This window comes from Vanellus vanellus (assembly GCF_965231255.1).
Source record: "Vanellus vanellus genome assembly, chromosome: 2".
Lineage (NCBI taxonomy): Eukaryota > Metazoa > Chordata > Aves > Charadriiformes > Charadriidae > Vanellus > Vanellus vanellus.
The window spans coordinates 114,317,567-114,345,052 of record NC_138906.1 but is presented as its reverse complement, the minus strand read 5'-3'; the positions used below and the strand labels follow the sequence as shown (position 1 = coordinate 114,345,052).

Below are 27,486 nucleotides of genomic sequence, written 5' to 3'. Positions count from 1 at the left end.
CTACTTCCACTAATGCCATTTTTTCCTTTGCTTGGAATTTGAGCAACTGAGCTAGCACGGGGGGTTAGGATGAAAAAGTCCATGCCCGGCAGTAAGCATGTCACCACGATGCTCAGGTATTAGGTTTGGCTTTGATAGTCAAATCCAGCCCTGGACGACACCAGAACATTGTGTCCTGCCATGTGCAGGAGGTCCATCTGTGGTTGTGGTCTGCTTGACTACACCAAGCTGTGTGATCGACATACTGGAGGGAAGGGATGCCATCCAGAGGGACCTGGACAGGCTTGACAGGTGGGCCCGTGCAAACCTCATGAAGTTCAGCAAGGCCAAGTGCAAGGTTGTGCATGTGGGTCGGGGAAATCCCCTGCACAAATACAGGCTGGGCGGAGAATGGATTGAGAGCAGCCCTGAGGAGAAGGACTTGGGGGTGTTGGTTGATGAGAAGCTCAACATGAGCCAGCAACATGTACTCACAGCCCAGAAGGCCAACTGTTACCCTGGGCTGCATCAAAAGAAGCATGACCAGCAGGTCGAGGGAGGTAATTCTGAACCTCTGCTCCGCTCTTGTGAGACCCCACCTGGAATATTGTGTCCTACTCTGGGGCCCTCAACATAAGGACATGGACCTGTTGGAGCAGGTCCAGAGGAGCGCCACGAAGATGATCAGAGGGCTGGAGCATCTCTCCTTTGAGGAGAGGCTGAGAGAGTTGGGGCTGTTCAGCCTGGAGAAGAGGAGGCTCCAGGGAGACCTTATAGCAACTTTCTGGTATCTGAAGGGGGCCTACAAGAAAGCTGGAGAGGGACTTTTTACAAGGACATGTAGCAATAGGATGAGGGCTAATGGTTTTAACTTGAAAGAGGGCAGATTTAGAATAGATATTGGGATGAAATTTTCACTCTGAGGGTGGTGAGGCAGTGGAACAGGCTGCCCAGGGAAGTTGTGGTTGCCCCATCCCTGGAGGTGTTCAAGGCCAGGCTGGATGGGGCTTTGAGCAACCTGGTCTAGTGGCAGGTGTCCCTGCCCATGGCAGGGACAGTGGAACTCGGTGATCTTTAAGGTCTGTTCCAACCTAAACCATTCTATGATTCTATGGCTAAATGAAGACAAATTTAGGGGGAGACCCCACCGTCTGGGCGGGGACAGCTCGTGCTAGGCTTCGAACCAAGGCCTGATCGCACAGGCTCTGGCAGCGTGAGGCCGGAGTCCACCACCCGTCACCCCAGTAAAGGGACCGAGCCAACGGACGCCGGGCCCTGAGGCGTGGGGCCGCCCTCCCCTCCCCTCCCCTCCCCACCCCACCCCACCGGCGGGCTGCACACAGGCGCCGGACGGCTGGGCAGCGCCGGCGGGGACCCTCGGGGAAGGGCGGGGCTGGCGGGCAGCCGTTCCCCGCCCCCGGCACTGCGGCGCGGGGCCGCGGCTCCGGAGCGGTAGAGGGCGCTGCGCCGCCGGGCGCCGGGTTGGGCGCGCCGCTCCCGGCGGCGGCGGCGGCGCAATTCCCGTTCCTGTTGCCGTTCCCTTTCCCCTCGGGCCGGGCCGGGTGCAGGGCCGGGCGGCGGCCGTGTGTCGTCCTCGCTTCTCCCTCCTCCCCCTGCCTCGCAGTCGTCGGCGCCGGTGGCGGGGAGGGCGGGAGCGGGGAGGGAACGCGGCGCCAGCGCGGCGCCGCATGCGTCGCTGATGGAGCCGGGCTCGGGGCTGCCGCAGCGCAGGGTGGGGGGCGGCGGGCTCGACCTCGGGGCGGGTTCGGCGGGGGGGTCGCCGGCGCTCTCCGGGGGCCAGTCCCGCCGCAGGAAGCAGCCGCCGCGCCCGGCCGACTTCAAGCTGCAGGTGATCATCATCGGGTCGCGGGGGGTGGGCAAGACCAGCCTCATGGAGCGCTTCACCGACGACACCTTCTGCGAGGCCTGCAAGTCCACCGTGGGTAAGGGAACCCGCCATGCCGCGACCCGTCCCGGGGGAGAGGGACGCCCTCGCCCCGCTGCTCGCCGTGCCCAGCCTGCCGCAGGGCCCGGGCGTGGAAACACGGGGTCGGTGTGGCGGCCGCCTTCCCTGGCCCCTCTCCCGCCTAACGCCAAGTGTGGCCCCCCGCCCCGTCCCGTCCCCACGTGCCGGGCCTGAGGCCTTCCCCTCAGGGCCCTCCTTGCCCTCGTCCCCTTCAGGGTGCCCGGTGGTCCCCGTCCCCCTCCCGCCCCGCGGGGTGCCGTCGCCCCGGGTGGGTTGCTGGGCCGTGTGCTGCTTCGCAATAGGAAGCTCACGGGATTTAATGGTGAAGGAGCCCTTGGTGTCAGGCTTCCCAGGCCTCGGTGGAAAGATCGTGGAGGTCCAAGTTATCCTTGCAAGTTTTGAGAAGGTGTTGGGGTGTCCTGCTTCTGCCTGATGACAAACGAAAAGCACAGTTTAAAAAAAAAAATAAATACGGGTCCTTCGTAAAACGTGTTATTGTGCACGAGTCTGAGGTGTTTCATGTAGGGGAACAGAAGTATTTTGGGAGATGGAAAGTTGCACAGTGTGTATTCAACGTAGTTTATGGGACTTCGGATGCTTTTCTAGATCATAGTGTCATTAACTCCAGGTTGCTGTTACGCCTTCATCAAGAAACCCTCCGTGATGTTCGATCTAAGGAAGTTAATGTTTTGTTTCTTGAAGAGTAGTACCACTTGAGCACAAGGCGTGTTTTGCTCCTCACACAACTAACTGGAGAGCAGCCTCCTAGTTTTGGAGTATGCTGTCTTATTCATGGTTTAGTCATCTGTTTGAGTCTTGAAGGTAACTTAATGCCTGTTGTCTTTTAATACACAAATGTGTGAAGGGAGGAAAACAAGCTAGTTAGTCTGCGTTGTTATTAGAGTCCTATCCTTGGAGTTGAACTCTTGAGTATTGCAGCAAGGCAGTAGTTAAGTCTGTGTCACTGGAAAATATGTGTGCTTAGCTTAATTGTAGCTTGGAATGTGGGGAAACTTACAGCATCTGATGGAAAGTGATCTGATGGAAAGCCTTTTAGAAGCTGAATTATTACTATCAAAAAATATCTTCCTGTGACAAAATAATACACAGTTACTCTTACTTTAGTTTTAATATGTGTTTTATTAGTTGTTTCATTCTTTCCTAAGTCATCTGAAAGTTCAAGTCTGGTAGTGCAGATTAGCATTGTTAGTGTCGATATATTTTTGTTTTGAAGTTGGTAACTTAACCTTGTAGAAGTTAGAAAGGCAGTGGTAGCATATCAGAGGCATTAGTCCTCGAGTGACGTGTTGTAATGAAGAAATGCTGATGGCTTTTGCGGACGGACAGATTTAATTAAATATATGGTACAGGTGAGGAAGTAGCACTAATAGTGGAATGTATTCTCTCTAAATTCTCTAAGCCTATATATTTTTTTGAGCTCACATGCATCTTTGGGTTGACCTACATTAAGTGTTCCTTCAGGGCTGGGCTGCTTTCTGTAACTAGGGTTAGTTTCCTGATGTGAATCTTGGGAAGTGAGAGGAGATACTCTAGACCCCGGTCCAGACTTCCAGTCTGGTGCCTTGTAAGCAAAACTGATTTGCTAGATGACTGAGACAGTGATTGAAGCACAGAAGCTTCCTTATTTTAGAAAAGAAACAGGAAATAAATGGTGGTGTGCTGCTAGACAGAAGATTACATAATGTTTGATGTACGAAGTGTGCCAACATAAAGCAGCATAGGGAAAGCAACTCGTGCCAAAATACATGTAGAAAGACTTGACAGTAATGGCATTCTTTCAAGGTCCTCTGACTAAACTTGAGAGCTGTTGAGATTCCCCCAGATCTTTTGACTGCTAAATGAACGAGCTTTTCACAGTCAGCTTGTACCTCGCTTTTTTTGCACCTTGGAGTAAGAAAAAGTAACCTCTGCTATTTACATTTCATGTAGGTTGAAAATAACCCACACTCCAAAATGACCTGAGGTCAGACTTTGATACACAGTTGAAATTATAGAGCTCTTTCTTTGTCACCACTTACAGCAGTGGTTTTCAAGAATTACAAGTGGAGAATGTGTTTTGAAACATTGTTAAAAACCCTGTGACTGCTCCAATTTCAGAGGAAGTTAGGTAAACTGGATATACCTTGAGATTAAATTGGAAAAAGACTGGAACCAAAAGAATAATTAGAATTTGTTGTATCTACTTCTTATTAGCGAAGTTGTATTTTAAATGGAATGCTAGAATACATATTTACTCCTTTACCTTGATATTAATGGTCTCAACCTTATGCTTGTGTTTTTATACTAAACCAGTAGAAGTACAGGTGAAACAGAACAACATTTAGTACCTTAACCTTTTGTATGAAAGTGTACAGGCTACGTGTAGGTCTTCTCTGATAGTGGAAAAATTGCAAATATCCAAAACCTTTGACTGTCTTCTGGCCATAAGTGCTGTTTAGGATAATAACACCATGTCATTGAAAAGTGGAGTGTTTCTGCTGAAAAGGGGAGGTGTGGATTCAATTTAAAAAGATACAGTATTTTGATGCTAATTTAAGAAGACTACATTGCCAGATTGGTAAAGTAAATTCTATAATAAAAACACATCAACATGTCTTCAGTCCCATCTCAGAATACTGAAGTTCTTTGAAAGTGTTCAAAAATAGCTTGGCAGATTTCAGCACATTATTCATAACGGCACACGATGTGCTGTTGATCTAAAATTCTTTTGATGTGTTTATTTTGAGCATTAAATTAGTTGCATAGAATATTGTGTCTACTTAATCTGCTATTTACATAGTACTGAGAATACTCAATATGCTCAAATATTTACTGATTTTTGCATGTCGTTGTCAGATGAGAAATAGATGTTGTTTACAATTTTATGTGCTAGGTCTGAATGTTTGTTCTTATTATTAGGTTATAACTTATTTTTATTACTTGTTTAGGCAAATAAATTGTTTTTAGAAATGTTCCCCTGCATCTGCAATGATGTAAAATTACTCTTTTCATGCCAGTGTTAAATCCAAAGTAGTTAAGGTAACTTCTTTTCTATAATGGAGGAATGCTTATGTGAGGGTAATATTGGTATCGCATTAGCTCTGTCAACAAACATAAATATATATATATATGTATATCCTTTTTTTCTTTTAAAATAAAAATCTCCGTTTATGATTTGTTACCTGACCCCCATGCACCTGCATTATTCACGCAGGAGCAGAATCCAAAACTATTGCTTGGAGGTTTTTCAGACTCCTGACAGTTAAAAACAAGTATGCCAAATTCATTATGAAAAAGGATGATCTTTCCAAAGGTAGTAGATAAATACGCATTGCCACATTTGTGAGACGATTCAAAGATGGGTGGTGAAGGGTGCTTGGTTTTGCTTCTTCCCCCATCCTTCCCCACTTCCCCCCCCAAGTAATTCTTACCCCAAAAGAAATACATCTCAATTCAGATCTCCATAGTGGTGATGATATAAGCATTATATTATCTTTTTAAATGGTGCTATCTTACCCTTAGAGTCCCTTTAGTAGTCAAAGGCCTCTGTTCTCTTCCCAGCATCTGTCCAACTACTGCTCAGGGGTTGCCTGTCCTATCTGCATCCACCAAATTTTAGCTCATTCCCAATCTCTGCTATTTTTCTTCTGTGACGGATCTACAAAAGTCCTGTACTCAGCAGTACTTCCTGTCTACCTAATTTTGCCGCAGGCATTATGCTTCTCTGTGGGTTTTAATCTCTGAAGCTGAGGTTCCTGCTCACCCAAACCTGAGGTCCTGCTCTGACTCACCTCTCAGGCAGCTGACTCTCCTGTGCCCTCAAGTCAAGTTGAACTCCTTGGCTTTTCTTTTACTCACTGTCTTACTATGTACAGTTTCTGAGGCCTAGTCTTATCCTTCATCTCTTTTCCACCAGGTCTGAAAGCATCCGAGGAGACAGAGACCTTGCCCTTGACAATATCAGAGCGGTTTGGGTGCCCCGCACAGGCTTATTGCTGGCTGCTACAGTACTGCCTGTAGTAAATGCTAAAACTTCCTTTAGTCCTGGTTTGCAAGCAAAATCATATCTAGAGCTACTCAGCTAAGTTTGTAATGGGAAGGTTTGTTGTGGATCAGGATGGGAATCTTGTGACCTGTGTTCTGTTTTGGGCTAATTGTAGTCTGTGGGATTGAGATCAGTGGTATGCAAATACACTGCGGTATAAGACGTCTTTGACTTCACAAAAGTGCTCTTTGACCTTATTTCACCTTACTTTGATGTTAGTGTGAAATGGTATGTAAGTTGGGAATTCATTAGATTTATGGAGCTCTAGCTTTTACTTCCAAGCAGTCTTTTCCCTATAAATTCTTTTTAAAATACCCATGTCCATGCAAAATGCCTAATGTACATCAAATAAACAATAGTAATGGTGAAAACTTTACGTTTATCTTTTGTCAGAGCAATCTTAAGTAAGGCAGCTTCTAGTTTTAGTATGTATACACATATATGATATATAAATATATACACATATGTAATTGTATATATGTATGCATATGTTTGGGGGTTCTGTCACAATTCACACCCTTTCTTCATTCTCTTTATTCTTAAAAAGTGTGGACTAACAACATAAATGTTACGTTTCATTCCCATATAAGGTTGCCATATAACATAATTATATTCACTTAAAAGTACCAGCATATCCATTTTAAAAGTATCAATTGGTCGTTTTCAGAACTGCCTGTTAAGTTGCTCCTCTGTTATTTAGTTTCCCAGTGAGTATTTATTCTCACAAGCACTGTAAATATGGTGTGTGGCTTACTAACCATCTGAAAAATATTTTTTCAGTAAATCATAATAAAAATTGTGTTTTAAGAACAAGTAATTTGGTGTAATCTGAGATGAGCAATCTACATAAAAATTTCAGGAAACGTCCTGCATCAACTAGAAAAACATTTATCTTTTTGCTACACTACCTGTATGTACCTGTGGGCTCTTTCTAACAAGTATAATTCAGTTTAATTTTTCTTCAAAGATTTTTTTTTTTTCCCCTTCCATGCGATGGCACTGAAAATTTAGTTGGGGTGTGGAGAGGGAAGGAAGGGTAGAACTAGACGTCTCTTGCTTTACCACATCATGACAAAGTAGCATTAAGATGTCCTTACTTTATACCCAAAGTCAGCTCTGTACTCTGAGAAATTTTTGCTGTTGTATAAAAAAAGGAGGAAAGTTCTGATCAGTGATAAGTATTTCTGTGAGAATTGGCCCTTCTCTTCACCTGTCCAGGGTGTTAATACATATCTGTTCTTATATATTGGCTTTTTGGCTAGTGCAGAATAACTTGAACAAAACAAACAAAACATCTTGTTAATGGTGTGCTGCAATTACTTGACAAACTATAAATAGAGGAAAGCAGGAGCTGGAAACTCGCACGGAAAACAATTTTGTCTTACCTAAAACCTTAAGATAATTAGGGACTGTGTATGAACCTGCTTTGTTTGTCTTCAGTTGTGTAACCATAAATTTAGGAAATGCAACTTGCAACAGAAGCCTGTGTTCCCTGGAAGCTGCCTTTCACCTTTAGTTGCAATGTTGTCACTTCTAATTGACACTAGAGACGCCAGCAACTGAAAGCACCTGGCAAGTCATTGTTTGCCTCAGATGTGTCAACTAAGCATATTTTACAGCATTTGGTGGAGTCAGCAATTGTTTTCTGTGCGTAATCATTTGAGACCTCATAAAGTAACAAAACTATATTTGAAAATAGGAAAATGTAGTAGGTAGATTATATAAGTAATCAGAGTTTGGGAATAGGGTTTTGGGGAGGAATGGGGTTTTTAATTACCAAGAGGTTGTGAAGAAGAGTAAATTTGAAATTGCCTTTTTTTTCTTCATTTGTAAACTAGATGCTAACTTCAGGTGATAGAAATATTCAGGTACTGGGTTATATCAACACTACAGGACTGTCAGAGTACCTTGTAGTCCCTAGTCAGTACATATATGAGAATACGCAAGTAAAACAACAGGCAAAATGAAGAGGCCACTTGAATGGTGTTGAATGTGGAGTTTAGTTTGCAAGGAGAGTGGAATGCAGCTGTCAAACTCAGTCTCTGCTGTGAACAGCTGAGTGTGTCAGGAACAAAAAAAAAAAAAAACATGGGGCTGTATGATTCTCAGTTATGGACTTTCTTATTTTTTTCTGGGAGTTGTGAGCTTAAATGTTCATTTAATGAAAACAGTGCATGCACAATGCAGAATAATTGTGGTTTTAGCTAAACCATAAAATGGAAGACAGACTTTTTAGAGTACCTTTCATCATAAAAATCCTGAAGTCTTTGTAAACTATCTTTTATAGGCTGCCCTTAAACAAGAAAGAGGATTAATATTCCCAGTTGTTAAGGTTACAACTATTCAACAGCATATAGCAATACTTCTACAACTTATTTCTTCTGATGTGCCAGAGAGTGGGAAACTTGATACCCAAAACAAAATGCTCCATTCGGTCTCATTTTGAAATAGATTCTGCCTTGTAAAAATCTGGGTAGTGCTGTTCATCAAATAAGTTTAGTTTTTCTTCACAGTTGATTTTCCTTTGAGATCAGGTACTTGTAGACCAGTAGCTCACTATGTTTTCCTGTTCTGTAATCAGTTTTGAAAATAAGTCTTGTTCAAGAAGGCACAGAGAGTGTTATTCCTTCCATGCTCCCCTTCCATCTCATTCTGTTTGTCAAAATTTTGGTGCATGCTTTGAACATGGTACCATAAATAGTGTCAAAAGCCTACATTTTGTGAAAGGCTTTAGAATTTTACTGCCCATGAGAATGTAAAGAAATGATAGCTTCTTCAATTCTCATTGAGTTTAGAAGTACCAAGCATATGAGATGTTTAGAAGCTGTATACTGGACATCCAAAAAATCACTGACAGTTTTCTAAAAAGTCATTATAATTACACCTTCAAAATGTATATTACCATTTTTTTTTTTTTCTGTTGTTGGTGTATCTGTTTCATTCTGGTCTGTAGCACAGTTGCCAGTTGAGATATGAGTACACTTTTATTTTAGGCGAGCAGTCTCAAATGTCTGCGTGTTAATCGTTCTAGAATTACATGCTGAAGCTTTATGGACAAGGTCCTTTACCTGCCTCTAAAATAATCCCCAAACTGGCTCATATCTGACTAACACTTAATGCTTCCGAATCTCTTTTAAAAATCTTTAAATCTATAGCATCCAGTTTGAAAGAGGTATTTCCGCTGTAGTGTGTTTTAACTGCATGTCTTACAGCTTCAGTTAACGTAAGATACAATGTTTTGGGGGTTTTTTTTGGAACTGTTTTTATCACTTTTCCCTCTCCCCCACCACATACCTTTTTTTGTTGCTTGCTTTCCCCCCTCCACAAACAAGATGGTATAAATCAGTATCAAAGCTATTGAGCATCTTTTCATTTACTTCAGTATTTTCTGGATAGGTGTAAGTATTGTATTGCATTTAGTTACAGACCAGGACTAGAAAGATGGTTCTTACTTCAAGGAGCATGTGACCTCAGTTATCAATTGTAGCAGAAGTAAGAAAATTTGTCTGTATAATGCTGTCTGGTGTCCAAATTAAATAATCTGTGTCATGTTTGAATTATATATCTGTTCTAATGGTTAATTAGTATGCAGCCTCTGAATTTTTAAAATTATTGTGTTTCTTTATATGTGGTCTGACTATTTTTCACTGATTGAATTGCTTTGATGCAAATCACTAATAGGGCTCTGAAAATTTAATCTATTGGAATTGATTTTAGTTGGAGGGGATTTTTTGTGCTCTATTTGCACTGTTTTCCCAGCTCCTCCTTTAGTTTTGTTATCAGGAAATCTCAACCTCCAAAAGGTCACTCTGGGTGCATAAAGCAAAACAGTTTCCACTTCCTTTTTCTGGCACTTGGGGGGGGGGGGGGGGGGTGGAAAAGAAGAAAAAAAAAATAGGAAAACCTAAATGTATAGTAAGAAGTTTCTTCACTATTTATTTCTGAACAGATTCGTTCAGCTTTAAAGAGAGAGGGTAGACCCAGTTGTGTCTGTTTCAGTTTGTGCTTTAGTAGATAACTTTTAGTTCCTGTTTGAGTTAAGAAATTGATATAATATGTTCTGGGCTAAACTTTGTTTTTATTGGATTTCAGTCTCAAGTTTGGAACAGTCTCAAATTTGGTTCAGTGACAAGATACGTCATCCTCACCAGCTTGCCCTTATCTAGAACTTCATTAGTGCACTTCTATTCTGAGTGCCTGTTCTCTTTCTTTTAAGGCTGTTTATTTTTTTTTTTATAGCTCTGTGTTTAATATACTTTTTAAAAACCCTTCTGTTCTACTAGCCCTTTATTTTCCCTGGAAAAAGCATAGTTTCAGTTGAGCACATGTTGTAATAAATGTTATTATTTGCATGAAGCGTATTTTTAATCTAAAGTTCATGTGCTATTAATCAAAACAATATGCTTTGTATAAATTTTTCAAAATCCTTAACTAATAATCTTACCTGACACACACCATATAAGTGTTGCTGTACTTAATGCCTTATTTGACAGATATCTAGCCTGTGGGGAGAGGGTAGCAGCTCATTTGCAGTTTTAAGTGGTAGGGCAAGCTGAATCAGTATACTTTGAAATTCTTAATAGATACAATCAGAAACCCAAACCAGTGGCTGAGATCCGTATTTTTGTGCCTTTTTCATTAGTCCTTATAGGTGTATGGGACGTGTGTTTGGATTCCTGCAAAAGGCCTTTCCAGGAAAAAATGCGGGTCAAAATCTGACATCCAAAGCACACACCTTTAATTCATAAAAAGTGAGTTGGTGGTCTGGATTTAGTCACGATGTGAGTGTAATAAGTTTAGAAAAGCTGAATGCATTGATTACCTGTGGTCCGTGCAAGCCTGATGTGTGTGGAGAAGAGGCCAACTTTTTAATGGGAGGGGAGATTGTGATAAGCCTTTTAGTTCCCCTCGAATCACTGTGACCTGGCAAAGGGCATGCTTCAGTATGATCATAAGCGTATGCACTTGTTGGCTGCACTGGCATTTGTACATTTGGTTATTCATTGACAATAAATTGGCCAGCAGGCATTTAAAATGCACACTAGGTAGCATGCAAACCAGCAATAGCTTGCTGGTGTTGTAGCAGCTAAAGACAGCCTTTTAAAATCCTTTCTTTTTTTAAGATGTGTTGCTCAGATTTAACACAGTTGTCACCAGTAATTATTGATTCTTCTGTTTTATTGAACTATATATAAAACCATGACCTCAGTTCTATTTGCATAATTAAGAACACAAGGTGCTTAAGTGGCTTGTTTGTGTTAGCTGTTGTTCAGATCCTTTTAGGGGACACCCACCATAACTGGAGGTGCAGGGTGGGGGAACATCCTGGTGTAGCTGTGCTAGTAGAGTGTTATGTCAGGGATAGTAAGTCCTATCTGTCAGCGCACACGTTCTAGCCCACCACTGTGCAGCTATGTAGTTTCAAGACTGGAGCAGCCTCTGGCAGGATCGAACACAGAAGAAATCAACAAGTTTCATAAACTTGGGTGTTAGTTAGGTTTTGGGATCTGTCTTAAGGGAGTAGTAACTGCAAGAACTACCAGTATCATTACAAACAGTGTGAAACTTGAAAAAGTTCTGACAATGTGCCTGACCGGTCTTAGAATTAGGTTTACCAAGATTGAGAAGGACACGTTGTGCTTAGAGCAACTGTAAATTAGGAGTTTGTTGAAGCAAGGATTTTAAAGAATTTATCAAATGCTGCCGCATCAACACTAGCATTACAAAGCACTTCTTTAAAAAACCACACCATTTTCTAAGAGCAGACTTAATACCTTCTCTATCCTGTGCTGAGTAGACATGCTTAAAATAACTGTTTGCAGTTATTTTGCTGAAGAATGGGAGTTTGCAGCAGTTTGTCCAAATCTTCTGTTCTACGACTGTAAATATAAAGAACATATGAGACTGGCTTAGGGTATGTGAATGGAAAGGTGCAGTTGTCTAAGTGTCATGTGTGACTAACTGGTATTTGTTATCTGTAATAGTGGAAAGTGTTAGTTTTCTGACTGACTTTCAAAGAATATTATCGGTTTTTCCTCTTATTTTTAATAGCTGGCGTAACTGTATGGATAGCAAAACTTTTCATTTAGGTATTTTCATTGACTTTAATCAAGCTAAATAATTTGTTTCATTGAACTTTTTCTTACCATGAGATGATATTTGAAATTGAAGTGGAAAACAAATGACTGTGGTGTTATTTTAATTAAATTAATAATTTGTATGTAAACTCAAAGCACTACCTTTGAGAGGTCTATGTTGAAACATGAGAATGAAACCTAACAGGTTCAGGAATTTGTTTCTTCGTGTGCAAAAGGAAAGTTGCCAGATGTTTTAGGAGTATTAGGTATTGTGTTGATGCTTGCAGAGCATTACTAATTATAAAGAGCAGTTGAGCAACCTTTGCTTAGTTCTGGCAAGCTATCCGACTTAAGTGTTAAATGATTAAAATAGTGCTGTAGAAGAATGTGCTTTTCCAGAACTGCTACTGGTTTACATTGTTCGTTGCAAAATTTAACAGTAGGGGCATGTTTCATGGTATGACTTTAAGATGATTAATAGAAAGATATGCCTTTGAAATAACAATGTTGTGGACATATTATTTATTTTGAAATCGTCTCTTAAATAGGTAGGCTTTTTTCTACTTCATTCATATGCTGTGCCTACTAGTCCCAGGAAGTCCTGAGTTGAAAATTTACTTTATTAGAACAGATAGATTTTTCTCTCCATAGTTCATTATTGATTTTTCCTTTTAAAAAATACAACAAAACTTTTTTGTTCCTTGGTTTGTGAAAGACAGCAGTGTATAAACCACCTCTGTAAAAATATGTTGTTGACGGACTGAAACTTACGTAAAATTCCTCTCATGGTTTTTAATACACAGGTTTGGATCAGAGATGGTTTAGCCTTTTTTTGTGTGTGTGACAACAGGACTTTTTCTTTACACAGCAGAGCTGCATTCTCTCTCTGCTCAGATCAAGCTCCTCTACAAGTATAATTGTTAGCTTAAGATAAGTATATCCAGCTGTATAAGCATCCTAGATTCTTTTTTCTATTTATGTTTCTGTGGGAGGGAAAAGCAAGATTTTTGTTTTGTTTTTTAACCCGAGTTCTCAGATGAATGGCAAATCATGTAGTATGTTGTGTATGAGATAATGGCTGGATTGGGTATTGGGATTGAGATGTGTAGGTAATTATTTTAAAACTTCCTTGAGGAAGGGAGAGGTTTGAAGCAATTTCAGTTAATATTGATTATCTCCTTAGCAAGTAAAGTTGCTGTCTTGGTGTAGACAAAGCTATGACCTTTAAGACAATTGCATTTTATCGTTCAAATGCATTTATATAGAGAAAAGGCTTTTAACAGTAGAAATGGATGTGTGTTTCTTTAAAAAAAATCTCATTAATGGAAAAGCAGTAATTACAAGAATTCTGATTTCCCACATTTTGGATAGTAAAGCATAACTGGATCATTTGACTTCTGCTTTTACACTAACACAGATGGTGGTTTTTCAAAAGTGTAGAAAAATATTTCTTAAAGTTAGGATTAATACATGCTCTGAAATTTTAATCATTCTAATATTTTTTCTCAGTTTGCATATGAATACTTGAAAATTGCCATTAAAATTGTAGACTGTACAGTACAAATCAGTTTAACGCTTTAGCTCCTGTATTGCCTGAAAACCCTACTGGGGTTTGAATGGGATACATTTTGCTAAGTGAAGACTAAACTTCAAATGTCTTGAATAGCTCTCCAAGAATTGGTGAATATGTGTGCTGGACACTTTTAAGGACATGGAGAATGAGAACAAATGTCATGGTGATAACCGATACTTCTATCGCTATGTATGGTGCAACTGCTAGTTGTTTGAAGGAACTTTAGTTTAGGAGAATGATTATCAGTGATCCTTCTGTTTATTTAGTCTAGCTGAATTCTAACTGAACGATCCAGTCTTGACCCTAACGATATTGGCAGGGACACTTGGCTTTTGCCAAGGGTAGATATTAAGAAAATGTCTAGTTTTTGTTGGAGAAAGTAAAAATCTGGTTTTCCTCTTCACTTTCATCCCTATCCTTGGTATACAATTGTATGTGAAATAGCAGAAGTGTTTTCAACACACTATGTTTCTACACTTCTGTGTGAGTTTAAGTGTACCCGTCTGAACAATGTTCTCTTGTCTTTTATTTCCCCCTTTTTAATCTACCGCTGTTAGGAGGGATGGTGTTCAGAAGCAAGAACTGAAGCAAAAATCTTCATACAAATGTATACTAAAATGAACAGGTTCGCAATCTACAAATGCTATGATATTCTAGGATATTTATATCCTGAAATATTCTTGTAGTTGAGGTGATAATCTCTTGTGTCTAGGGATTGTTTGACCATAGTATGTCTTACATTTTGATTGCCAGCATATTTTTTTATAGATGTAAAATCTTTCTGTATAACAAGGTCTTCATAGTTCTACCTCTGATATTTAGCATGCATCCAAAATGTGGCTGGATTTTTGAGATGATGGATAAAAGTACCATGCAGGTATAAAAGAAATTTTAAAAGTCAAATACCCTCTCTAAATCTAAGCAGTTTGCTAATAAACATTTGCAGGAATTACGAATGACAGTGTTTACAAACTTCATAAACCAACCGCAACTTCAGCACTTCTACTAAAGTGCTTTACAGGTGCTAAGCACCCAGCCTGTAAATCAGATGTGTATTGTTCCCACTTCACGGACAGCAGGACAGCAGAACTGATGTGTCGGGATTGGTTTCGCTCCATGCCTCCAGGGCATCTGTGCCAGCTGGAAGTAGAGCAGGCTTGTCCTTGACAGTCAAGGTGAATAGAGGAGAAAGAAACATACTGGGTCTGTTTTACTGTTATGTTGGGTTTACCTGCTGCTGGAGTTGTTGCACAAAGTGGAAGGTTTATGTTTTGATGCTGCCAGATTGGATGGCTCAAAGACTACATAGCGGTTGTCAAATCCCCATGATGTTTCTGAGGTGATCCATAATGGTGCAAACCCTTCTGCTTGTTCAGACTGTTACAAGTTAATATTTAAAAAAATTTAAAAAAATAATAATTACACCCTCATTACTTTTGCTTCTTATTCCTCCTTTTCTGTTTACTGTATTTTATTTATAGGTGTTGATTTTAAAATCAAAACAGTAGAGCTAAGAGGAAAGAAAATTAGATTACAAATCTGGTAAGTAAAACAAATGTGCAACCAGCAGTATGTTTTAATTTTTATGTTCTAGCATGAATTAATATGCTTGTCTAATACTATTAACTGTTATAAGCTGGTTTAGCTCTTACCCTATTCATCCTCTCCTCCGTTCCCACAAGACTTAAACCAAACCAAATAGCTCTTAGATTTTTGTGAGGGTAAAGGAGAAGGAGAAATAAAGTTAGAAATAGGACATGAATGTAATTACTGAAATGTTAATGTGTCACAGAGGTCTCAAGCCCCTTTTCCTAGAATAATATCACCTACACAAGAAACAGGAGTCCTACAAATAACAAAAGGTGACTGTTAAATAGACAGTAGAGAAAGTACCCTTTTTTTTTTTATTTTCTGGACTGTTTAAAACTGACCTTCATTGTAACAGCAATTATAAAACAACTGTGAAGTATTTTCTAAACTGTTTTTCTAAAACTTGGTATAGGCAGTGCTGTTTCTTTGACGCTGTGTTAAATAACTTAAAGTGAAGGGCATTCAAGACTAAGTAAATTATATCCACTCTAAACAGCACTGAGAGGTAAAATGATCCCATACAAATAAGTCTCTATACTTTGACTGGTACCAGTGTCCTACTACAGAAGGTTCAAAGCCTGACCGAAGCTTTACCTTTCTGGAGTAGGTTACATGTTTCCTGATAATGATTCTCCATGTCAGTGATTAATGTGGTTTTTATTGTTTAGAAATTACTGAGTTTAAGAGCTCCTTTGTTTTGCAGAGTAGTACAATACATAAACATTGTTATGAGAGAATAAACCAGCTATGTTCTATACATTAATCTTATACTACTTTGTAGAAGCTTAGCTTTGGTTTATTAACAGTACGTGATGCATAATTGGCATTGTAGTTAAACTGTTAAAGCTGCTAACAATCCATACAGGGGGAAGAAAGCTCTAAATATACTCGTTACACTTTTGGGATATTCTGGTGGTTTCTCATTCTTAACTATGCGGATGCAGTGAATTCAGCTTACTAACTCCTCTTGGCAGGTCACCATCAACTCTGTTTGTCACACCATGTGTCTGTCTTGCTTCCCTCTGAGTTAACTGCTGCTTCATCTTTGGTATCATCAGTCACCTAACACTTGAATGTTACTGGCATGTCTTCATCCATCATCTGTCCCTGTTTGGAAACCTGTGACCACAAGGCTGGCAGTTGAGCCAGCAATTGTTAGCCAGGGTCTGCTGAAGCTGACAGAGGTAACCAAAAATTCTGATATGGAGATGCTACTGTACACCTGGTATGAACTGTTGCTATGAAATGTGCTAAACTTATCAAACAGTTTCTTCATATTGAATAAATACTTTCTAGGAGAGATGTTTGTTGGAAAGCAGATGCTTAAACCATTATTTTCCACATATTGAGAATATGCTAGTAGGATATAGGAAACTCTTAAAACTAAAAATTGATAGGTTGTTAAAATGTGATCATTACTGCTATGTGAAGCCCTGCTAAAATGGTGGAGAGAACACAATGTAAAGAGATAATACTTTAAAATATGGTAAAATCCATGAACACAGCATCCTGCTCCTTATTGTCACTTTCTCTCACAAAAGTGGCTGTTACAATGCTGTTCTTATACTTAACCCTTAAAACTGTCTTGGCATACTTCTGATTTTTTGGAAAAGCAATTAGACAACCACTCCTTTTGCTAGTTTATCCTGAACTATGTTGTGTATGTTGTTGGGCCTATTGATAAACTATTATCATAGAATCACAGAATTGTAGAATCTTTGGTTGGAAAAGACCCTTAAGGTCATGGAGTACAACTGTTAACCTAACACTGCCAAGTCCACCACTAAACCATGTCCCCAGGTGCCACATCTACACGTCTTTTCAATACTTCCAGGGGTGTCATCTCAACCACTTCCCTGGGCAGCCTGTTCCAGTGCTTGACAACCCTTTTGGTGAAGAAATTTTTCTTAATATCCAATCTAAACCTCCCTGGCACAACTTGAGGCTGTTTCTTCTTGTCCTATCATCTGTCACTTTGGAGAAGGAACTGACCCCCACCTGGCTACAACCTCCTTTCAGGTAGTTGTAGACACTGATAAGGTCTCCCCTCAGCCTCCATTTCTCCAGGCTAAACAACCCCAGTTCCCTCAGCCGCTCCTTATTGTACCTTCAAATGTTAGATTAAAAGAGGAAAGCAATTTACCAAGTCAAACACGTGGAAGTTTAGAAATACAGACTTAAGCTGCATGGCTGATCCTAAGTCAGTCTCCTTTCATACCTATGCAGAGGCAGAGTTATGGTTGCCTCATACTTCCTGGTAGTTGTAGCTACAATGATTACAGTAACTTTACTACAAAAAAAGGGTTTATGTGGTGAACAGATTGTTTGATTTTTTTATTTTGGGGGATTTTTTTTTAGTCATTTGATGATTCTACTTCAAAAATCAAACAAGAATAGTTTAAAAAGAAAGTTTAACTTTGGTGGTTATGGTGTTTATGTAGTCATTTGACCAGTGTCTCCACTGACCACTCTGTCAGCAGTGTTCCCCACAGACCTCTACCACTTGATTTTCTGAAGGAACAGCAGTACTATGTTGAATATATCTAGCAATTAGGTGTGCAGGATGTCTTTTTGAAAGCGGCTTCTGCACCTGCTCCTGTTAGTAGAGTAGTATACAAATTGGACTTGTCTCCCATATTCCTTTCACAATGGGAAACGGTGCACTAAGCATTACAGAGGCATCTGCTCTCACCTGTAGCTTACCTGTTCCTACCCGGTCCCTGCTGCCTCGCAGTACCTCTTCCCCCAGGGAAACAACCTCCTGCTCCTTAGATTATGAAATGGTAGAGCAGCACTGAGGACACAGAGTAGTGTCCATTTTCCCTGTGCCACCTGGAACACTAGTAGTCCCCCTTGGGCTGCCAGAAGTAGTTGATACAGTAAACCTCCTGCTGCATTGCAGTTCTTGGCTGAAACAAGCTCGTACGTTCTGTGGGAAGTGATATGTGCATGCAGTGCCAGGCCATGGGCTAAAGTACCCAGAAATACTGGATAGTGTAAGTGTACAAGTGAGTCCAAGCATCTGTGAATCAGTGCTTTTACAAAGCTCGTAAACTAGACCAAATAATCAGAAAGCCACTCTCATGCTTTGAAGCATAGGTGTGCCGGGAGTTGCTTGGCAGGAAAGCAGGGTGTCTGACTGTTCTGTCTCACCTGAGTAGTCCGGGCACTCGGCTGACTCAAGCAGCAGTCACTTTTGGCTTCCTCTCCAACAGGATCTGGTTACTGGAAGCTGTGGTGCTCTGCCACTCCGCCCAGTTCCCTGCTGGAGAGCTGAAGGGGCTCTCTGGTATCTCTACAGGTTTAATGCCCAAGGAGGCCAGAGGCCTGGCAAGAAAACAGTCAGATTTGCTTCTGAAGGTTGTTTAAATCAGTGCTTTCTCATAAAAAGTTCACATTCTGCCAGCTCAGCATTTTCTAATGGATAGTTGGCTTGGAAACTCTTTGGGGTGAGGAATAGTCTGAGGTAAAGATCATCTGTCCTGAAATGTAACAGAATGTAGTTCCTTCTGTTCAGTACTTCTGAAATAAATTATGTCCTATAATAAAAGATTTTAAATATATTTGTCTTTTTTATGGAGGAAAAAACCTCAGCTTCTCAGCTTAACAAGTAGAATTAACCTCTAAAATGACTTAAAAACATTTTTTAAAATATCACCTGTAGTTTCCATAAAAGCATAGGGCATATGAAAGCGTTAAATTAGTGTTAAATTTTTATGTGTTTAAAAATATTTTCTTTTCTATTGCCACTTCACACTACCACTCAAAAAATTAATTTAACTTCAGAGGCAAAGACAGTTTTGAGTCTGTGTGTGTTAGTTTCAAGCAACTGTTTTAGGTAGACACAGAAAACATTTATGTAAAATAAAAACTATCCAAACTTTTTTTAATTAATAGCAACTGTATTTGTATTGTATTTTATGCAGTGTGAAATAGTGAGAATACGACAAGTCAACACTTGAAAATGGGCTTTGTGTGGTTTTTGTGTTTGCTTTTGTTTGGTGTAATGTTTGTATTTTTGGAGTGATGTCTAGTTTCTGGTTTGGAAGCAGAAAAACAGTCAAGCAGTGGGGCTGTATTTTTGCAGATTATAGATGGTTAAGGAGTCATAAGCTGTATGTTTCTGATTACAATTTAGAAATACCAGTGTTTTTCCGTTAGAACAATTTCTTGGAAAAAATCAATGAAAGAAAACTGCTTTTAGCATTAAAAAAGGACTAATCTGTTGTATGTTTTTTCTGTGATGCCAAATCATTGATCAAGTTGTAGTAATTTATTATTTGGACTTCGGGAGTTTGAATTAAATTGAACTAACTTATTTTATTATGTCAATTCTGACCAGACCAAATGAAGAACAAGCAGCACTTAGCATCACTTACGAAATTCATGGAGTTGTGTACTGTTAGCCCAGTTAGATAACGCTCGTCTTTTCTTCCATCTTTCCACTAGTGCTTCAGTAGCTATCCTTACTAAAATAGTCCAGCTGCAGGAGTGTAATACATTGATGAAAAGAGTATAACAAACTTAATTTCTCCAGCACTGCACATGAAAGGAAGGCATTTTAAGTTGGATATGCTTTTAATATTAGCTCTGCAGTAGAGGTTGTCACTCTTTCTTCAATATTGGAAGAAGTTACTGCACATTTTCATGAAAAAGAAGATAACACCTGGTAGATGGTGAGATTTTCCATGTGAAAGATCAACTTGATACTCTTCTCAAACTAGCTTATGTAGGTAGCTTGGGGTTGCATTCTAAACTTATTTATTGCAGAAATAAGTTTTCCAATTTTTACCTTACTACTTGAAGGCTAGTACAATGTTAATGTAATGTTAGAGGCTGCAAATTCAGCTTAATTTTTCCAGTTTTCAAAGGAAACAAGGGTTAGAATATCATGCTTACAGTCAGAAACCCATTCACTGGTTTCATTTAAACTTGCTGCGCCAGTAGAAGCATTGGTTGCGTGAAGTGTGGGGAAGTCAATGACTTAAAGCAAGGCAAAAAAAGTCAGCCATAATCCACTGTAATCAGCGCAACTGGCAAGTGACAGTCAGTGGCCATCTGGCCATTTAGCATACATAGTGGGCAGCCAGGCTGCCTATGGGTTTTTAAACTGGCCACAGCATATGGTGTGTCTCGTTGAGCCAGCAAGCCAGCCACCAAGTTGTGTGATGTTTGGGTGAACGACCTACACAAAGGGGAGTGCGGGACCTGAGGGTACAGAGAGGAGTAGCAGCCTGGGAATACTACAAATTTTTAAAGAGCCTGTGGTATTGTGGGGTGAGGAGGGGCTGGTAGTACCAGGTAGACTTGGAGACAGAGCACTTGGGAGCCATGGGGAGATGTGGCGTTGGAGATAGCCGGAGTGGCACAGTATAATGTTGCGTAGTTGGCTCCATCACCTACCCCTAGCCTTATCCAGCGTGTGGATGACTGTCTTCAGAGAGGGTAGTCGAACATCAGTGTGTTTATTTCCCCACCTTTTTTTCTGATGAATGACCCGAGTGATCTGGTATCCTGGTAGCCCCTCTGTGATGGGAGTCGGTAAAGGTCCTTAGCACTGACCTGAAGGCCACAGCCAGGTCACTCTGAAGTAGCCCCTTTATTTCTGTGTTCCGGTAGGGGCACAGAGAAGAGGGGGAAGACTGGCCAGCAAAAAAGTACAGCTTTTTCCATTATTCTGGCCAAAGCTAGAATTGATGCATTCTTCCAAATCAGGTATGCCCTTCCAAATGCCATCTAGTTATGTCTGCTCAGAATGATGGAACTAAAGGGATCCTATCTTTAATACGCTTGATCAGTAGGCTGGATTAGCAACAGATGGCAGGGGCTGCTCTACGAGGTTATAATTCTGATAAGTCTGTTCATAAATGCAAAAGCAATGTTATCCATATGTGGAAAATCAACGGTTAATATTAGATTTTCTTAATTTCTCATGGAGTGAGTGTCCAAAGGACCTTTTAAAAAATAAATCTGACCATAGCAAAGAAGTAAAGGAAGAGAAAGTGCTCTGAAAGTGCTCTATTTGTAATTTCAGCTGCCAGAACTTGTATTGCTTTAATAAAAATGCCTAATTACTGATAAGAAAGCAACCAATCAATTGTCTAAAAACTGGTCTGAAATACTACTACCTTATTGAAACAAGCTACCTGTTTTCACCTTCTGTAGGGTTCCAAAGGTTTGTATGAATGTAATTCTGAAGTTCTGAGTAGAGAACGGGTTTTGAATAAAAATAAAATAAAAATTAATGCAGATGGAATTTGTTCTCTTCTGCCCCATATTACAATGCCATTGGCTTGCAGTGAAGTAGTAGTCAACATTTTTCCACAGGCTATGAAGCAGAGCTTTCAAATCTTTTTCTAGTGGACACTTTACTTTGTGAAATCACTAGCAAAGATTTGTTGCTATCAAGTATACTTGTGGCAGTTTCAGGAGAAAGTTAAGTACTTCAGTTTTAAACCTGCTTAGTTAAAATTCTTAAAAGATTTTGTGAAGAGCAAGATAGGTTTGTGATAGGTTATTTTACTACTTGTTGTGCATAGACTTCAGAAGAATTAATTCTTCAGGACAATCAATGTGGCATTTTGTGAACATGACTTTTTTTTGGTAACAAGTGTTTTGGGTCTCCATTGTTAATCTCATTCCCAAATTCATCCTCCTCCTCCTTTTGTCTAAAATGTGATTGTTGAAGAGAGTTCCTTTTGAACTTTTGAGTCCTGACATACACGCGCACATTTTCCCCCATCTGCTCTTAATTTTGGTCCATCTTTTGACTTGCTCTTACAGTGAAATTTCAAAATTATCCATTGACTCGGGGGGCTGAACTCAAGCAGCAAATGCTTGATTGCTTTGGAGTACTGTATAACTTACTTTCCAATTGTGATACCAGTCACATTTTAAGACTTAGGGTATGCACCAGCTATTTTTTTAGTATAACTGCCAAAATTTTTCCATAAACAGGCTTGATGATATGATTGAAAGCAGTTCACAGGCTTTCATGGTTCAGTAAAAATAACCCTTCTGTCTCATCTGCTTTGGAATACAAGCCATAGCTAGTACAGGTGACATGGTGTCATTGCTAGAAAATAGTCTCCAGTGTAAATGCATCCTGTCTGAAATACCTACAACGCTGAAAGTGAGAATGGAAATGTTATTTGAACACTTCAAATTAGTAGATGTAAGCGTGAAAGCCAGGTATCTACTTTCAAAAGCTGTACCACACAGTGGTTGCTCACTCTTTTCATTCACATCTTGCCAATAGCTTCTGCATTAGTTTTAGAACCATGGCTGAATTGCTGTGGTTGATCCAAAAAGGCTCTGAAAGCTCAAATCATAATGATCAGTGCATTGCTCATTTTATAGTTGGGTGTCCGGCTGTGTTTGATAAGCACGTGTCCATTTCTTTTTTTTGTTTTTCTTCAGGGCTGTTTAAAAAAAAAAAAAAAAAAAAAAAAACAACACCAAACAACCAAACCCCAACAACACAAAACCAGCTTCATCTGCTGGTACATTTTCATTGGACAACTTCATTCTCAGATATATGTAGAACTGTCTGGTGGCCTTTCTTGGTGAAGTTAATATGGGATAAGTAGTCTTGATACGAAACTTTTTTATGATTGAAAGTACTGCTCCATTTTTTTGCCTACATATATACATATTGCTGTACATATATAGAAGGAAATGTTCAATTTAGAGTGTCTAATGAGTGTGGGGATGTTTTTATTAAATTGTAAACAAAGTTATTCTGTACTTTGGTGAAATATTTGTGCCAATGTTTGCTGCTGCTTCTTAGGGACACAGCAGGTCAGGAGAGATTCAACAGCATTACCTCAGCTTATTACAGAAGTGCCAAGGGAATTATTTTGGTGTATGATATCACCAAGAAGGAAACATTTGACGATTTACCAAAATGGATGAAAATGATTGATAAGGTAGGCATTAAGTATTTTTTACATGCTTTTTAAGAAGCAATGTTTTTCCTCAAAGGTATTTTGTAGGACTTTTTTGATATAGGATTATTAAACTAATGCCAGCTAATTTCCACTGGATTCTTTTAGCTGGGATTTAACATCATTGCGTTTTTGTTGCAAAATGGTTATTCATTCCTGCTTCCTTGAACTAGAATTGTCCCGGTTAGAATTGTCAGTGGAAATCTGTAACATTACTCATTTACTTGTGCACTGGGGGCAGAAAAATAGTGTTATATTTCCTTTCTGTAAATAAGGTTATTATGTTCATTCTTAGATAAACTAGAACAGCGAGTTCTGAAGTCATGTTTTAAAAATGGAATTTAAAAATTGAAGTTTCAAATTTTTGAAATAACATTTGGGTAGAACTTTTACATATAAACTGTGTACGTGTGGTTCCTTACTTAGGAGCGGAATTGCCCTTTTTTAATATTGTGTTGACATTACAAAATCTTACATTTCTAGGTTTAGTTAATTGAAAATGTTTTAATTGCAGTATGCTTCAGAAGATGCAGAGCTTCTATTAGTTGGAAATAAACTGGACTGTGAAGTTGATCGAGAGATTACTCGACAGCAGGGAGAAAAGGTAAGAATAGGTCTACCCAAATTCTTAGTTACTGTTAGAAGCAAAGTTGCTGTGGCATTACTGCTGACGGTCCGTGGCTACTCTTGTTCAGATATAGACTAAGGAGGGTATTGAGAGTGGCGGTGTTCTGTCAAAGTCCATGTGGTATTTATTTACTTTTATAGAATTTGTAGTAATATGTTTTCCTGCTGGAGCAGTATGTCTTTGCTCTAAAAAAAAGAATAAACTACAAGTTGGCTGACACTACATAGTGGTGCAGGGCTCTTTGAGCTCTGAAAGAGGGTGCAGTGAAGACTTGAATCACAAACGGAGATATCTCTGCTGAAGACATCTTTGTGAGCCTTATTCCAGACATTTGCTTTTCAGTAGTATTTTAGGACAGGAAACAGCCCTGCTTGATTACTTAGCTCACCTTTGTTTTCATGTTTCTTTTGTTCTCTTCCAACTCCAAAAGTGATAAGGAACCTGACAAGAAAATATGTTTTAGCATAACACTCATAGCACCATCTTGATCAGAATAGTATCAGTATGGACTTACACAAATGTGTTCCTTCAGCTACCTGTCATGCACTTGGAAGTAAAGTGTTTCTGTTAGAGTGTCAAGGCTAATTCTTACATCTGTACTTCCCTTTTCTGCATTTTAATAAGAAGGTTGAGATTAACTCTTCTGAAAAGTTCTTTTTGGCAATCTGCAGCAATCCATGTCAGCTGAAGACAAGAATTTCTCAGACTTAAGTCTGGAAAAATGCAATACACTTTTCCAGTAAAACAATTTTAATTGAAAATTAGTTATATGTGGCAATATCTGCTATACCTTGGAGATTTGGGTTTATTAATTGAATTAGATTTCGGTCACAGATTTGGAGAAAGTTGTGGGTTTTTTTTAAAGGTTTTACAGGGAGTCTATATTTGTGGTTTGTGCGTATCTTCATATAGTTATTTTATTTTCTCTTCCATCAGTTTGCACAGCAAATAACTGGGATGCGGTTCTGTGAAGCAAGTGCCAAGGATAATTTTAATGTGGATGAAATATTTCTAAAACTTGTTGATGACATTCTGAAAAAGGTACAATATTCAGGTGGTAATTTCTCTGACCACGTAAACGGTCAATGTTTAAATTGTGACTGCAGGCACTTTTTGGGAGGACATAGAGGATAAGTGCACGCAGTCAGGTGAAATTTTTGGTGAATATGTAGTGGGCATGATCTAGTTCACAGAGTCTGCTGAACACTTCAGTTAATTAATACTGCTGTTGAATTTGGTAAACATCTGCTCCTATTTGCTATACTTCTCCTTCCTGTAACTTCACTGTATATGAGCAGCTGACTGTACAATTTACCTGCTTTCATTTGCAGGCAGTTCCGTTGTAATTTGTTGTAATTGGTTTAGGAGGTGGCTTTATTTCGACAATGTCTTGTAACTTTTTTCTGAAAGAAATTCTTAACACAACTTGAGTGTAGTTCAGTGATAAGAACCGAAGGATCCTTAAATTGAGGCTTTGGCTGAGAGTGAACTTTGAAACGAGCTCTTTGCTGAGTTCTATGCAGATGACTGTTTACAGGTGATTTTTCTTTTCTTTAAGATGCCACTGGATGTTATAAGAAATGAGTTGTCCAACAGTATCCTGTCCCTGCAACCAGAGCCTGAAATCCCACCAGAACTGCCTCCTCCAAGGCCACATGTTCGTTGCTGTTGACTTGTGACTCCGTACAGAGTGAAAAATAGGAGTGGGAGGGTAAAGAAAGTATCTGTACTACTCTGCACTACAATCATTTGGCAGTTTCTTGTTGCACTTTGTTATTCGAGTCAGAGCTACACACTAACTTGTAAATATGCAAATATGCAATCCTGTGTAGGATTCAGCTATAACATTTAATTATTACCCCTCTCCCTCACAATGATGTTTCATTCATTGCCCCAGTGTTATAAATACTGTACAGTCGGTGGGAATTTACCACACTTCCAGTCGAGGAGGAGGAGAAATTAAATCTATACCTATTCTTGACATAAATGTTGTAATAGTTCTTGTTATTATAAACAGGCAGGCAGAAGCTCTTCTGGTATGAAGATAAGTATATGGTGCTTTGCTAACTATTTTAAAGACAAATTTTTTAAAAACAGAGGACTTTATGTACAAAGCTTCCATTATCAGCATTATGTTTCCTTTAAATGTAGTGAAAACATTTTTGGCTGTAGCATCCTCTGCTGACTGGATTTATTGAAAAGCTAAGTTTAATTTTTGGCAGTCTCTTATTTATTTCGTTTAATGCTGCACCCTTTCTTTGTGTACCAAGACATCACATCTGGTGCAGATCTAAGATTGCACTCTGAAATAGCATATATAATTTTCTGCATAAGCATAAACTTGGTTGCAAGAATCATTAAGTTTCAATAAAAGAATGGAGATATATTCAAGCTCTAAAAGAAAGTATAAAAAGCAATGCTGCTGTCCTAGACAAATTCTTTATTAAAAAACAAAAATGAAGATGATACATTTTCCTGTGTTAAGGAATATATATGTGTATTTGTCTGGACATCTGTAGGGTTGGGGGGAAGGGAACTTAAGGTAAAATTATTTTCTTTCCTAATGGTGGAAATTATTCCCATCAAGCAAATACTGTGTTAGGGTTTTGTCTGATGATGAATTTGTGAATTATATCTTTGGTATATCTTTTATTAAAATGCACTGTTTAGTTTAGCTGTGGTAAATCAGTAGTTACATATTTGAATAACTTGGTGTGTCCTGAATGTTGTGGTATTGAAAAACATTGTGGTCTTTCTAAACTAATGAAGTGCAAATAAAATTTTGTATTTATGAATGACAATGGAACTGCACCTGTTATTAGAATGGCAAGTATCAAATGATGGGTAAAAGGTATAACCTGGAATATGGAACAACACTTGTTTTAATTTTGTTATGATTTAATCTTCAGTTTGACAGTTCCTTTAGGTGTAGTTAGAAGAGCAGCAGACGTTAGTTGTTCACCTTGATCACTGCTCTGTTGGGAGAGCAGCTGATGACCTAGTCCAGCTGATATCTTCAAATAGCATGTGACTTCTTGTCATGCTATTTCAGCAAGTAGTCGCCAAACTATTAATTACACTGGCAACACGAGTATGAACCAGTCTTTTTCACACTACAGCTTCTCTACTTCTCATTCTCTGGTGCTGGAACCCATTTTGTCATTTTTGCCACTCTTGTAGCCGGAACACTGGCACTGACCAGTAAGGTATACCACTGACTTAAGCTGCTTCTCTCTGTTTTCTGGAAGCAAAAAAGACACAACAAACTGTTAACATTAAAAAAAATAAAAATTAGCCCTTGTTTCACAGGGTAAGCTCTGACATTCTGAATGCAATACCATGGAGTTCTTTAGCACAGCTGGATTTCAACTGACAAATTAAGCAAGCATGGTTGATATTTGTGCTTATGTCTTCTGCCACCTTGTGCCTAAACAGTTTGCTTTTTTACATAGTAAACTTACGGTTTACTATCATATTGGTAAGGTAAAATCAGTTTCTAAAGCACTTGTAGGATTTCTGATGGTACTGTGGGCAGTAGCGAGGAAAGGAAAATTATGGAAAATGAGTTTTAACTTGACAACCATTTTATTTTAGTTGATTTGTTTTTATTTGTACTTAGAAACTTGTGATTTTTTTCCTGCAGTTTTTTGAATTTAATAAAAATTAAGAAATTTGACTTAGA

At 39.3% G+C, this 27,486-nt stretch overlaps 1 protein-coding gene across 1 annotated transcript; it reads left to right on the top strand.

Annotated features, from left to right (window-relative positions):
* Positions 1-1,678: 1,678 nt before the first annotated feature.
* Positions 1,679-27,486, top strand: RAB12 (RAB12, member RAS oncogene family; the record flags this gene model as incomplete). The annotated part of the gene is made up of 6 exons (XM_082499433.1): positions 1,679-1,922; positions 15,122-15,182; positions 23,020-23,158; positions 23,691-23,780; positions 24,741-24,845; positions 25,363-27,486. The coding sequence occupies 6 exons, from the start codon at positions 1,679-1,681 to the stop codon at positions 25,474-25,476; spliced, it is 753 nt and encodes a 250-aa protein (XP_082355559.1). The 3' UTR covers positions 25,477-27,486.